This window comes from Manis pentadactyla, chromosome 2 (assembly GCF_030020395.1).
Source record: "Manis pentadactyla isolate mManPen7 chromosome 2, mManPen7.hap1, whole genome shotgun sequence".
Classification (NCBI taxonomy): domain Eukaryota; kingdom Metazoa; phylum Chordata; class Mammalia; order Pholidota; family Manidae; genus Manis; species Manis pentadactyla.
Window position 1 is genome coordinate 163,047,135 of NC_080020.1, and position 13,806 is coordinate 163,060,940.

General features: G+C 55.0%; 2 protein-coding genes across 5 annotated transcripts in view; one reads left to right on the forward strand and one right to left on the reverse strand.

Annotated features, from left to right (window-relative positions):
* Positions 1-1,150: 1,150 nt before the first annotated feature.
* On the forward strand, positions 1,151-10,432 carry SFTPB (surfactant protein B). 4 transcript variants are annotated; one of them, XM_036931105.2, is made up of 11 exons: positions 1,151-1,522; positions 1,873-2,000; positions 2,650-2,721; positions 3,084-3,209; positions 3,747-3,899; positions 4,112-4,201; positions 6,940-7,054; positions 7,199-7,359; positions 8,251-8,331; positions 8,681-8,764; positions 8,845-10,432. In XM_036931105.2, the coding sequence occupies exons 1-10, from the start codon at positions 1,264-1,266 to the stop codon at positions 8,741-8,743; spliced, it is 1,248 nt and encodes a 415-aa protein (XP_036787000.2). In that variant the 5' UTR covers positions 1,151-1,263; the 3' UTR covers positions 8,744-8,764; positions 8,845-10,432. The 4 variants fall into 4 exon arrangements, with proteins under 4 accessions (XP_036787000.2, XP_036787002.2, XP_036786999.2 ...); XM_036931104.2 differs by having other exon boundaries at positions 1,152-1,522; positions 6,871-7,054; positions 10,095-10,432; XM_036931103.2 differs by having other exon boundaries at positions 1,155-1,522; positions 6,871-7,054.
* A 2,843-nt stretch (positions 10,433-13,275) lies between these two features.
* The window catches only part of USP39 (ubiquitin specific peptidase 39), a 31,069-nt gene continuing 30,538 nt past the window's right edge, over positions 13,276-13,806 (reverse strand). The window contains exon 12 of the mRNA XM_057497539.1: positions 13,276-13,693. Coding sequence (XP_057353522.1) covers positions 13,646-13,693 — 48 coding nt within the window. The 3' untranslated portion in view covers positions 13,276-13,645. The remainder of the gene's footprint in view (positions 13,694-13,806) is intronic.

The following is a 13,806-nucleotide window of genomic DNA, read 5'->3' on the forward strand; positions in this document are numbered from 1 at the left end:
GTCCTCTGCTGCAGTCAGACCCTTTGGTCACAGAAAACATGCACAGCAACAGCAACACTGACCAGCACCAAATGTATGTGGCAGCTGTTAATTTGGAAAATATGGGCTCAGGCTCCTGGTGTAGGACAAGGGGATGTGGGATGGGTTGAAAATGTGGTGGGCAGCTGTCTTCACTTCCTAACGCTGCTGTGACAAATTACCAAACCCAAGTAGCTTACAAGAAACTGACTCTCCCAAAGTTCTGGAGGCTAAAAGTCTGAAATCAAAGGGTTTCACACTTATGAAACTACTAGCACATCCCAGTTCCACTTTCCTGAGGTTTGTATGTAAGTCACCAGCTTCCCAATTTGGCGTCACACATTTCTGTACACTCTTGGTCGACTCCCATAATGGCAACAGTGTTTGTCCTACTGACAATGGCTTGAGGCCAACAGAAACTACTTGACACCAGTGTGACCTCAAAAGTGTCACTGATCATCCTGCGTCCCGCGGTACTAATTCCTGCCTCTCCCACGCCCTGAGTACTGGAGCGCTTCCTGGAGTACAGGGACCTATGAGCCTCCACTGGGGTGGGGGGGGCCTCAGTAGGCAGATAAACTGATCAGCAGGGGCAGCACTGCACTAGCATCCTGCTCCCTGCACTCACCATGGGGCGTCCCCGTCAGGTGGTAGGCTTGCCCTTGAGTGTGCCCAGCCGGGGGGAGCCTGACCAAAGAGCCTCTCCAGCTGCGGAAGACAGTGTCTTTCTCCTGAACCACTAGCTGTGCCCCAGCCCCTACCCTGGAGGGTCCCCAGGGGACACGTGCAGCTGGATGGGGTTGTCCAAGAGCTGCTCTGAAAATCTCAGCCTCCACATCCTGTTGTAGACTCTCAGGGCATTCTGTTCCATGTAAACACTCTTCTGACTAACGCCAACCATGTGTCCACAGAACCAGAGGAGTTTTCAGGGGGAGAGTGTAAGGAGGGAACGGAAGGTAGGTGGCCTGGGAGGGTCCCAGGTTTGCCCCTCCTGTGCTTGCCCCGGGTCAAGAGCAAAGCAGGAAGCTCTTAAGAGCATTGCTCAAGAGCTGAGGAGGCCTGAGAGGCCTGGGGTGGAGATGGGAGGGGGATCACTCTGGCTACCATGGCCCTACCTCAATTTCCCTCCCATAGCCTAGAGAGAGGGGCCAGATGTGGGGGCTCAAAAGCCCGCTGGTTGGAGGGGGCTAGGAGTGCAGGCCCATAGGAGTCAGGGCAGGAGGGCAAAGGGAACAGGAAGAGGGCATGGGGCAGGAGAATCGCTGGGGGGGTGGGCAGGAGTTTCGCTGCTGGGAACAGGCAGGGATCAGAGCCCCTGGAGGGCCCTCCAGGGCCACGGCAAACACTGAGGTCACTGCTGCTCCTGCAGAGCCCTGCCCTCACGCCCGCCCCAGCTATAAGGGCCCGCCCCGGGCAGGGTGTCCAGGCTGCGGAGGCGTCATGACCGAGTCACACCTGCCGCCATGGCTGCTGCTGCTCCTTACACTCTGTGGCCTGGGTGCTGGTGAGTCCCCAGCCTCTCACCTCCTTCCCACCTGGGGCCAGGTGTGGAAAGAACATCACAGCCATCTCCACCACTCACTGAGCTCTGGCACCCGATGTTAACCCTTGTCTGTACATTAAACTCTTAAAGATGAAGAGACTGAGGCTCAGGGAGTCCCCAAGTGTGTGTGCCCAGCCTCTTGTCCCAAGTCACACAGTGGGTGGGCACTACAGCAGGTGGAACCCAGAGCTGCCTGGCTGCAGCATGGTTAACAGCCAAGCCCTTGCAATAAAATGGGATGGGGAGGTTGGGTGAGGTCAGAGTGCCAAGTGTGGCCTGGATCCCAAGGTTGTTCTGGCCCCAAACTGCAGCTGTCCGGACCACCTCGTTCCCAGCCTGTGCCCAGGGCCCTGAGTTCTGGTGCCAAAGCCTAGAGCAAGCATTGCAGTGCAGAGCACTGGGCCACTGTCTACAGGAAGTCTGGGGACATGCAGGAGCTGTGAGTACCACCCAAGGATACACTGGGCCCAAAGGTCTGGGAGAGCGAGTGCTGGGTAGGCTCTGGATGAGCCTGAGGGGTTAGAGCCCCCACAGGGATGGGATGGGGTGGGATGGATGGGATGGATGGGATGGATGGGATGGGATGGGATGGGGTGGATGGGGTGGATGGGATGGGATGGGATGGATGGGATGGGATGGATGGGGTGGGTTAGATGGGATGGGATGGGATGGGATGGGATGGATGGGATGGGATGGGATAGGACAGGATGGATGGGATGGGCTGGGATGGGGTGGATGGGGTGGATGGGGTAGATGGGATGGGATGGGATGGGATGGGATGGGATAGATGGGGTGGGTTAGATGGGATGGGATGGGATGGGATGGGATGGATGAGATGGGATGGGATGGGATGGGGTGGAATGGGATAGGATGGATGGGATGGGATGGATGGGGTGGATGGGGTGGATGAGATGGGATGGGATGGGATGGGATGGACGGGGTAGATGGAATGGGATGGATGAGATGGGATAGATGGGAGCAGTTGCCTGTGACTGGGAGTACTCTGTCAGACTCTACTTCAAGAGCCTCACCCACCCAAGCTGGAGCATGCCCCTCACTCATGTGCCCACCTTGGGGCCCCTCCCCAGGATGATCTGTGCCAAGAATGTGAAGACATCGTCCACATCCTCACCAAGATGGCCAAGGAGGCCATTTTCCAGGTAATGAGGCTTTTCCAGATCCTGGATAAAGCTTGGGGGCCAAGTGATGGGGGACAGAGCAGGGAGAAGGGGTTAGCCCCTCCTAAAGGGGCCATTTCCAGGCCAATGGGGAGGCTTGGGCTTGCCTGGGACATCCAGGCGCCTGCTGGCCAGGAGAGGGCTCTGGGAGTGAGCTCAGCGGCAGCCTGAGGTGGACCCCCCAGAGCGGAAGGGAGCCCCACCTGTGCCCGCCCTTCCTGGGGGAAGGGTGGGCAGCCTGCCTGGTGGAGATCCTGCGTCCAGGGCCCCAGATATGGGCAGACCTCCCACAAGCCAGACTCACTGTCCCCCTCCTTCCCTGTTGGCTCCCACCTGCCTCCCAGGACACAATCCGGACGTTCCTGGAGAAGGAGTGTGACATCCTCCCATTGAAGCTCTTCGTGCCCCAGTGCCACCACATGCTCAACACCTACTTCCCAGGGGTCATCGACTATTTCCAGAGTCAGATTGTGAGGGCCCGCTGACCTCGCCTCCAGCCTGCCACCTTGCATGGCCGCCATGCCCATCCATGCCCAGAGTTACACACACACAGTCTGCCCACACTGGCCCAGGAAACACAGTGCCTAGATGGCAGCCCCGCCTGCTCACTGTGCACAGTGGGCTTGCACACCTACAGATACCCTCATACCCTCACACAAACATGCTCAGTCATACACTCAATCTATGCACTCAGTCTTTGTGCAAAACCCACACTACATGCTCACATTCAGACAAATTCACACACATGCTTATCCCTATTCATTCCCACAAACATGCATGCTCACACTCATTCACACATATTCCCAGACACCTGCACCAAAGATGCCCTACAGCCCCATCTCTGGCACCCCCACCACAGAACCCAAAAGTACAGCCCCCACCCAGGCTGCTCCCACCATTCCAGGCCCAAAGACAGAGGTCCTAGTCCCTGGGTCCTTGAGCCAGACTGAGCAAGAGTGGGGGTCCCCCCTGTCCTAACCACTCCCTTTCCCTTCATTGTGCCCTAGAACCCAAAGGCCATCTGTGAGCACCTGGGCCTGTGCAAACCTGGGCGTCCAAAACCAGGGCAGGAGTCAGAGCTGTCAGACCCTCTCCTGGACAATCTGGTCCTCCCCGTGCTGCCTGAGGCCCTCCTGGCAAGGCCTGGGCCTCAGACACAGGTGAGGGCCCAGCAAGGTGGGGATCCAGAGAGCTAGGGCCCCAGCTGGGGCCCATGAGCACTCGGGCCCTGGGAGGGGCAGAGCCAGGAAGGGGAAAGCAGCTCCAGGCAGGCCTAAGGCAGGCAGGAGAGATGAGGAGGCTGGGGAGGCAGAGCCGCAGGACACTTCCTCCTGGTGCCCACCTGGCCTCCACTCACGATTCTCTCCCCCAGGATCTCTCTGGACAGCGGCTCCCCATCCCCCTCCCCTTCTGCTGGCTCTGCAGGACTCTGATCAAGCGGGTCCAAGCTGTAATTCCCAAGGTGAGGCTCCGCCTTCCCCCACCCCTCCGAACAGCCCCATCCAGGTGCAGTTGGCTGCCAGAGGTAGAAGGGGAGCCATTTGTGTACTGCACCCATCAGGGGACCCGCATGTGCAGGCCCAGGCCCAGTAGGTGCCAGGCCTAGAGTTCATCCAACAAATGTAAGCTCTCATTGCTCTGCAGGGGGAACCGCAGCAGTGTCTGACTGTTTAAGAGTATTATCTGAACCCTAGGGACTGTTCTGGCCAAGCAGGTGGCAAACTATACCAGGTGGCAAAGTAGAAAACCAGATGACACCAGGCTTGTCCCCCAGCAGCTCATCTCTGATGGAGAAGAATCCACAGCTGTCCCTGTAGAAAAGGTGCTTTAATTTTTCAAAAGGAGAGCTTCCACAGACAGACTCACCATCCCTGCCTGCTGAACTTGGAGTCTTCCGGACTTGCAGTGACTGTTGCCCAAGGGCCCCATCAGCCCAGGGCTGCCCTACCCCAAAATGGACCCCAGTGAGGGAGGCCCTGTCGCAACAGCCCTTCCCAGACAGGGCCACTGGCCATCTGGTCACTAGGAGCTCACAGCAGCAGGTGAGGTCCCTGCACTCTCACGTTTGCTCTGCAGTAGGAGAGATTTTGTCCAATAGTGTTAAGTTCAGAAAATAAAATTACCACAGATGAGAGGATGCACAGTGATGGGAGAGGGCTTAGGCTGGTTGGTCAGGGAGGGTCTCAGCGGAGGTGACAAGCTGAGACCTAGGGGACAACAAGGCGCTGATGGGCATCAGGCCTTGATCAAGAACATGCTCGGGAAGCCTGAGGAACTCAGAGCCAGCGGGGCTGCTACGGCCAGGCTGGGGGCAGAGCAGCAGGTTCAGCTGGGCCTTGTGGAAATGTCGAAGCCAGGTCAAGAATCACTGAGTTCTGTTCTGAATGCAATCCATAGAAGGGTTTCAAGCAGAGGGATGCTGGGATGTGATTTACACTTTAGAAAGAGCATCTCCTGCTGTTTGAGGAATGGACTGGCAGAGGGGAGGTGAGGATGGCGCAAGGAGAGCAATTAGGAGATTATTACCGAAATCAACAGGAGAGAAGGTGGGGGAGTGGGCGGCGGAGATAAGATGGTGACCTAGGGGTGTCTGGGAGGTGGGTGATGGATGAGACTTGGGGCGGCAAGACAGGAGAGGAATCAATGATGACACTCTGCAGACTTTGGTTTGAGGAACTGGAGCTTTGGTAATGCCACCAGCTGAGCTGGCTAAACTCGAGTAGGAGCAGTTTGGGGCAGAAAAATAAGGAATTCCCTCCTAGCTGTGCTAAGTTCAAGATGTCTGTGCAACATGCAAGAGATGTCAGGCAAGCAGCTGAATAGTCAAGTCCAAGCCTTAGGGGGAAGTTCAGGTCCAGAGAAATCAATCTGAGAGTCGCTGGCTATGTTGTCGATTTAAACCCAAGGGAATGGTGGGATCATCTAGGGGCACAGCGTGGAGGGTGGAGGAGGAGGCCCCGTCAAGGAAAGGGAAATGCCAGCAAAAGAGCCTGAGGAGCAGTCATGAGGAACAAGTGGGGGACGCCATGACATGATTCACTTTAAGAAAGCATTTCGAGAAGGAGGGACTGGTCACCTGGGCTGACAGCTGCTGATAGATCAAGACAAGACACAACTGGACGACTGGCCACAGAGAGGTTGCTGGTGCCCTGCAGAGCTGTTTTGGAGGAACGATAGGGACAGAAGCCCGAATGGAGCAGGCTCAGGGGAGAGGGAGGGTAAAGGAGCAGCAATTTTCAACAACTCTGAAGAAGTTTTCCTGGGAGAGGAGCAGAGATAGGTGAGGCTTTTTCATCATGGACACTATTTTAGTATGTTCATGTGCCCGTGAGACTGGCAGACAGGAGAAGTAATGAGGCAGGTGAGAGAGGATGATGCAGGGGTGAAGTGCTCTGAGGGCGGGGTAGGGGATCGGAGCTCGGTGGACAGGCTGGCGTCTGACGGAGCAGAGACCACCCCTCCCTCACTGCAGCAGGAGGGGAGGCTGAGTGTGGGCTCTGACGCAAGCAGGTGGGCATGGTTGGTGAAATAACGTACCTGTTTGGAAGGTATAAAACTCCAGGAAACTTACTCCCTGAGTCGGACTCCCACCTCAGCCTTCCTGGCACTGGGGGCTGCAAGCAGGAGCGGGGCCAAGTTCAGCCTGGCGCATGCAGGGTCTTCATGGGTACTGGCTGAATGAACAAAGGAGTGAAGGTTGACATGCTTGCCCTTCAGCGCAAAGCTTGTGTTTGGAATCAGTGGGGAAACTTCTGGCTTCGCCCAGGAGCTTCTTAAGTCATCCACAAGGAGCACAGCAAGTTCCGGGGCAGGAGGGAGGACACAGGTCTGGTTCTGCCGCTGCCCCAGAGTGCCACGTGGCCGTGGCGATGTTCCTGCCCTGGGCTAGCTACAGCCCTTTCCGTGATTCCAGAGGCTTCAGAGCCAGAGCTGGGCCTGCGGCCTGACTCAGTGACCCTGGGAGAGCCCCCAGCCTCTCTGATGCCCAGGGTGGTTATCTGTTAACAGCATAATCATTATCCCTTCCCGAAGGAAGCAGGGGAAAATCTACAAAATGCCCAGCAGGGCTGGGCACGGAGTAGATCTTTCCAGGGAAGGTTCCACCTTGCCCTCTCTTGGCCCCTGCCCCAGGGTGTGCTGGCCGTGGCCGTGGCCCAGGTGTGCCACGTGGTACCCCTGGTGGTGGGTGGCATCTGCCAGTGCCTAGCTGAGCGCTACACTGTCATCCTGCTGGATGTGCTGCTGGGCCACATGCTGCCCCAGATGGTCTGCGGCCTGGTCCTCCGGTGCTCCAGCGACAACAGCGCTGGCCCAGGTGAGCCTGCTGCCCTGGCCCCTGCCCACTGCCCCCTCTCATCCCCCCTCCCCTGGCCTCTCCCTCGCTGGTCTCCTAGTTCCTGCACCAGCGAGGACAGAAATTGGATGCCTCTGCAGAGTAACCTTGACAGTTTCTCTCTAGGCTTCACCGCTCTGGGGTCCCTGTCAGGAGAATGGCTACCTCAGGACTCCAAGTGCCGTCTCTGTGTGTTGGTGACCACCCAGGCAGGGAACAGCAGCGAGCAGGCCATGCCACAGGCAATGCGCCAGGTCTGCCTCAGCTCCTGGCTGGACAGGCAAAAGGTATGGGGCAGGCCTGCGGGGTACTTGGGGCCCTGGGCCTACCCACAGTGGAGGGCGGAGCCCAGGAAAGGCTCCCCAGAGACACACAGAGTGGACCACACCCCTGCCCTTGAGGGGCTCAGACAGACAGCCTGGACATAGGCCAAGCAACTGTGGGATTGGAATTTAGGGCAAAACCTGCTGCGGTCCGGAGAGGCCTTTGCACAAAGGCATGGGCTCCAGAGGACAAGCAGGCCTCCTCCCTCATGGACTAAGAACAGCTGGCTTATCCATCAGGAGATGAGCAACCTGGGGCCACCTGGAGCAGCCGAGAGCCTGGCCTTCTCTCCAGGGTCCCTGTCCTATCCCAGCCCTTTCCCTCCTCCCAGTGTGATTCACTGGGGACAAACCCACCTGCCAAAGGAGAGGGCTGGACTTGGAGATCCTAGAGTCCCACCACGCAGAGGGGATGACAGTGAATTCCCTTCAGGAAGGGAATTCTGAGGCAAGCCTTCCGCCTGCCTTCCCTGGAGGCTGCTTTGTGTACAGTACTGCCCCACTCAGTAACTGCCCACCACATCAGTTCTCAAAGACCAGATGAGCTTTAACATTTCTTCCAGAACTGAAATACAGGGAGGGCAAAGTGGTGACTGAAATTGAACCTCTGGGCCTCCGTTTCAAGACCCTCCATCTCCAATGTCCTTGGCTTTCTGGACAGAAACCCTCCATGTCTGCCTAAACTGGCCCATACGTCTTAGAACGGAAGCAGTTCAGTGAGGGCTAATGGCTGGACCTACACCAGGTCAGGGTGGAGCCCTGGAGTGATCCACTTAAATGGAGGCCAGGACCAATAGCCAGGGGAGTCCTGCAACGGGCCTGGGCTCACCCCACATCCGGTTCTGTCTCCTGCAGTGTGAGCAGTTTGTGGAAGAGCACGCGCCCCAGCTGCAGACCCTAGTGTCCGGGGGCTGGGATGCCCACACCGCCTGCCAGGTAAACCCGCCCTCCCGGCTGGGCCTAGGACTCTCCTCGGCCCCATCCAGAGCTCCCCCCTCTATCCATGACCCTCAGAAGCCCTACTCCTCCGGTCCAGAGCAGCACCAAACCTGGGCAGTGGCCCCCCTCACCTTTTTAACACTGTGGTTTGATACCTTATGGGATGGGGATCGTTCGCTGAGCAGTACATGCTTGGTGGTGGGGTGCAAGATGGGTGTTCTGGAGCAAACATCCTGCTTCCTCAGGCTTCAAATCCAGAAGCCCGAGGGGTCTGCAAGGTCACACCAAGAGCTGGGAAGGGGAGCAGAGTGGGGGGCCTCAGGCCCTAATGCTGTCCTTGTGGCAGGCCCTGGGGGCATGTGCATCCACGTTCAGTCCTCTCCAGTGTGTCCACAACCAGCACTTCTGATGAGAACTCAAAGCCACTTCGGTGAGTCCACGATCCCAGCTGGGGGGGAGGTGAGGGGGCGGTCCTGCACACATCAGGACGGCCCACTGTCCCCCACGCAGGCAGAGGAGGCCCCTGCTGCTGGCTGCTCCGTCCATCTCACAGGACACAACTCAAGGCTCCCGAGCACCTGTGGGAGCACCGTCACTAGGCTGGCTCCCTCGGACCCGCTCACTCCCTCTCCTGCCAGCCCAACTCCCAGCTCCCCTGCCCATTCCAGGCATCAGGGTTGCTTCAGCTTTTGCCTGAGGCTCTGCCTCACAGATCACCCTCTGGACTCACTGACAGTCCAGGTTTGGTGTGTCCAGACCAAGCCAACCTTTCCTGAAATCAGCCTTTGCTGCCCAAAGATGTGGTCCCCTCAGATGCCAGCAACGCCACCATCTGCCTCCTCCCTGACCCCTGCCTTCTGACCGCCTGAGACAGTTCTCTCTTCCTGACCAGGATGGAGGGGTGGCTCAGATGCAGCCTCTGTGAGCAGGTGCTTCAGAGCGAGAAACGACGCTGAAAGGACACAGTGGCAGTGGGCTTGAAGTGGCCAGACAGGAAAAAGGCCCACTTTACAGCTCTGCTCAGGGCCAGCCCCTAACGTGATAGTCATTTATTCATTTGTTCACTCATTTTTCTTTAAATGGAGCGGGGACCTGTGGCCAGGCCACATTCTAGGAGCAAGGGCTACAGCTGTGAATAGAACAGTGAGCCTCCTGCCCTCTGAGGCCCAGCCCAGGGTCCACCTCCTCTGAGTGGGCAGCCCAACCCTGCTGCTGAAACCCTTGGGCACCATGAGCCCCTGTGGGAGACGGCAGGAAGTGCCTGCCCCAGCTCACATCCCACAGAAACCCGTTTAATGTCATCCTCCCATGACACCCCATGACAGCCGACAGCCAGGAAACCCAGGGATTAGGGAGCCACCCAAGAGACCGGAGAGGTGGCCTTTCCCCAACTCCCAGGCTCCCAGCACCAGGAAGAGCTGGGCCCCCCTCCTGCTGACACAGGCAGAGCAGCGGGTTGGCACAGGAGGCCTGTGCACTGCTCCCAGCTCTCCTATCAACTAGCCAAGGGTCCCCAGCCAGGATGCATGGCCCCTTCTCTGTCCCTCATTCTCAGCAGCAAAGTGGGGACTCAGTGAGGTGGTCTCCAGGGCTCTTGGGCTCTCCCACATGACAAGGCCCCTGCCCGGAACAAGAAGAAGCCTTCTCTCCCACGCTCCTTCCCCACCTCCCTTCCTCAAAAGGACCTTAGGCTGGTGGACCACAAGCCCACAGCTTAGAGCCTCAGTCCTGTGTCTTATCTGTCCCATCTCTAACCACAGCCCGAACTAGAGCCACCCCCGTCCTCTCAAGAGTGTGAGGCATGGCCAGGGCAGCATCTTCTGGAGGTCTGCAAGAGGGGGCTTCCAGTCAGAGGCCAACCTTCCCACCACACTGGAACGAGCCTACCTCCTACAGCCGCCCAGGGCTGGGCCAAGGGGAACTGGTTGACCACATGGTCCTTCCCTGGCTCGAGGACAGCAGGGCAGAAACTGGGACCACCTCACTTCCATCTCCATGCACACGAGATACTAGCTTTTACAATTATCTTGTTGACGCTTTCATAAAATTCAAAATTTTAAATAAAAAATGGAAACATGAAGTACCATAAAAAAATAGACATATGGAGTCCTTGAACTTTCTTCATAACATCAGGACATCCCTGACGTGGTTAAGGGTGGACACGGCAGGGCCCAAGCATGGGGGCAAGGTGCCTGGGCAAACCCATATTCGAAGTGTTCTGCTGCTCTTGAGCTGTCACTTTAAGAGGTACAAAGGGGTTTTCTTTTATCTTTTTGTGAGGTGAACTTCCAACCTTGTTTGAAATTCCAGGGTGATTCAATCTCTGCTATGACTTATCTCCAGGCCCAGGGGATTGCTAAGGATGGTTGCTCTGTACTGCACCACTGTGACGCTGCTAATGAAGTCCTTTCCCATGCACTGAAGACACTGTCCTTAAGATGCTGCAGAAGCTGCAGCCTCACCCTAGGGGTAACCAGACTGTGTGCCTACCTCCCCGTCCTCGAGGGAGTAGATGTTCACATCATCTCTCCCTCCAGCCCACACCCTCTTTCCTTCCTCTCCCAAAGAGCCCACCTACAGGAATGAGGTGGGGTTGTTAGAGTACCAAAAAATCAAAACATTCAAAAAACAAATAAATAAACCTTTAGTATTAGACCTATATGCTTGGAACTATCCCTTTATTTATAAGAGAGCTTCCATCATGTTTCCTATTATAAAAGAAATAACATGTTTACTGTAGAAAATTCAGAAACCACAGACCAAAAGAGAATAGAAATCACCCACAATCCTACCAATCCCAGGGGAGAATTAAAGCAGGATGTTTTTGACAGAGCTACAGACCTTTTCAATCCGTTTCCCCCACACCTCCACCCTTCAAGCACCAGGTAAAGCCTTCTATACTACCTGCTCTTAAGGTAGGGATGATATACACAAATCCTTGGCCTCTGGATTTGAGCTTTTAAGTGGACTTTTTATAGATCTGTAGCAGACTGTGGTCTTGAAAGCCATTATTTCAATGTCAAGACCAAGGTCCTTGAAAAGAGTGTTTTAAATTTTTTAAAAAACTTGGTTGGGAAGATGGAAGACCCAAAGCCTGAAGGAGGGGAAGCATTAATTGTTTATTCCAAAAGCAAGAATGGGAATGAACTCCTGGATAATGGAAGAGGAGGCTTCACTTCACAGGTCAGGAGTTAACTAGCTGGTGGGCAAAGAAATGGAGGAAGTGGCTGCAGCTGGGGCTCAGAGGGTCTCTGGGACATGGCCCAGCATCCTACACCCCCAGAGGGTTGGGAAGGAGACACCGTAGGAAGTGTTATGGCCCAAGAGCAGAGAGGATTTGTTCTTCCACTTTTCAGGGTGCAGCATAAGGAGAACATCTCTTAGCTCCAAATTCGCCCCGTCTGCTCTGAGAAATGGATTTGGACCCTTTAGATTTTTCTTTGCCTGCTGCCACTGAAGCTTTGTCAGGAGAGGTGCTAGAGGCACACGGCAGGAAGAGAGGGTTTTGCTTGCCTGCTCCAGGGTCAGGGTGACCCCTTGAAAGCAGCAAGTGTGGCTTTTCCTGCCTCAGGCTGCCACAGGACACAGCAGCCAGCAGCCCCAGCATACAGCAGCTGCATCAGGCACTCCCCTCCCCATAAACAACTTTCCCTGTTGCACTGAAGAGATTTCTGCCAGGTTCTGGGGGCAGAGTTTCAACAAGGTCTGGCTCAGCCTGGGTCACTGTGGGAGTCCTTAGGGGTATAGCATGGCTCCTCCTATCTGCCATTCCCGCATTCTTTAGAGTGCTTGTCTTACTAGCCAATCCCAGTTACTCCAATCCCATTACAGTAATTAAAATTAAACTTTCCCTGATCAAATTATTATATGGTTTCTCTCTAACTGGACCTGGACTAGGCTGGCATTACTTAGACTAGACAGAGGCAAGGAATGAAAAGCAGTGGGGAGATGCTAGACACTTATAAGTAAAATCAGCAGGACTTGGTAATAGGCTAGACAAGCCAAGTGGGAGAAAGACAACCCCTGGTGAACTCCCAGCTTATGTACCTGGATTAGTGGCAGAATGCTTCAATTACATGGAAACCATTGGGAAGGGGCCACGTTTGAGGAAAAAACTCAAAAGCTTAGTTCTGAACAATGTTGAGCTTAGGTTGACTTTAAGACACCCAAAAATATCAAGTAGGCAGTTGACTCTAAAATTCAAGGATTTAGAGAAGTCTGGGATTAAAATTAAAGTCCTTTCCCTTAAAGTGGTAGGTGAAGCCACAGGCTTAGCTGAAACAGCCTAGGGGAAAAGCAAACAGTGAGAAGAGAAGGCCCACGACTGAGTTTTGAGGAATCCTGACTTTTAATGGCTGGATGAAGACAAGCCTGCAAAGGAAATACTGAGACTGTCAATAGGACAGGATCATGTCCCAGAAGTAAAGAGTGGCCCTGACCCCCCACCTTAAGAGAACTTTCTGGGTTTACTGACAGCCGCCAGCTCCTGGATCTCCCACATCTTCATATCTACCAGTGCTTAGGCCAAGGCCACCCGTCCTCCAGGCTGCTCCTAACCTATAACCAAGCTTGACAAAAGCCATTTCTGCTCCATTCTTCTGACAAGTGATCTTTGCTCTGAGCTCCCCAATGGCCTGGCTGAGACTCAGAATTGCATGGCAGCCAGATGCTCTTCCTACTTTCCTCCCCTCCCCTCTTCCCTCACATGGCCCTGCACCGCAGGCTGAACCCACCCACCTCCAGACTTCTAGTTAAGCCTAACAATATATTACTTTTGAGTCAGATATTTTGTTACTTAGAGACAAACGCATCTGAACTGACACACCACCCACGGGCTGACGGGGAACATGCATCATGCCTACCAGATGACGAGACTGGAGGGTAGACAGCTTGTGAGGATTAGGCGGTGGCCTAAGGGGAGCATATAAAACAAGAGGCTGGTTTAAAAACAGGAAAATATTTAATCCATTCCAAAAACACATCAGGAAATGAAGAGACCCACAGGAAAACTATCTACCCACAATGGAGGGGGATGTTACTGGCTTCATGTTTATTCCTAGAATCCTGAGGCTTTGATGCTTAGAAATTATCTTGTCCTTCAGATACTCCCAGCTACTCAGAAATAAATTACATACATCTGTAAAAGAGTTCTAGCCTGCCAAAGCTAGGAGTGGGCCCCTCTGATGCTCTGGTGTGAACCAGAACCCATAAATACTGGGCTGGCCTAGGAATGTGCCAGTTGCCCTGTGCTCAGTTACAGCTTCGGTATTCTCATTCACGGCCCCCAGGAGCAAAGCCAAACACTCCTCATTCAAGCCCCCTGCTGGTTGGTTTCATCATTGTCTCGCCTCTTCCAAATCTGTAATAAATAAATACAGTAGTAATTCAGGAGCAGGCATTCAATCCACAAATACTTATCAAATTTATCAAGTACCTAGTCTACCCTAGGCACTGAACAACCTGTCACTCCAC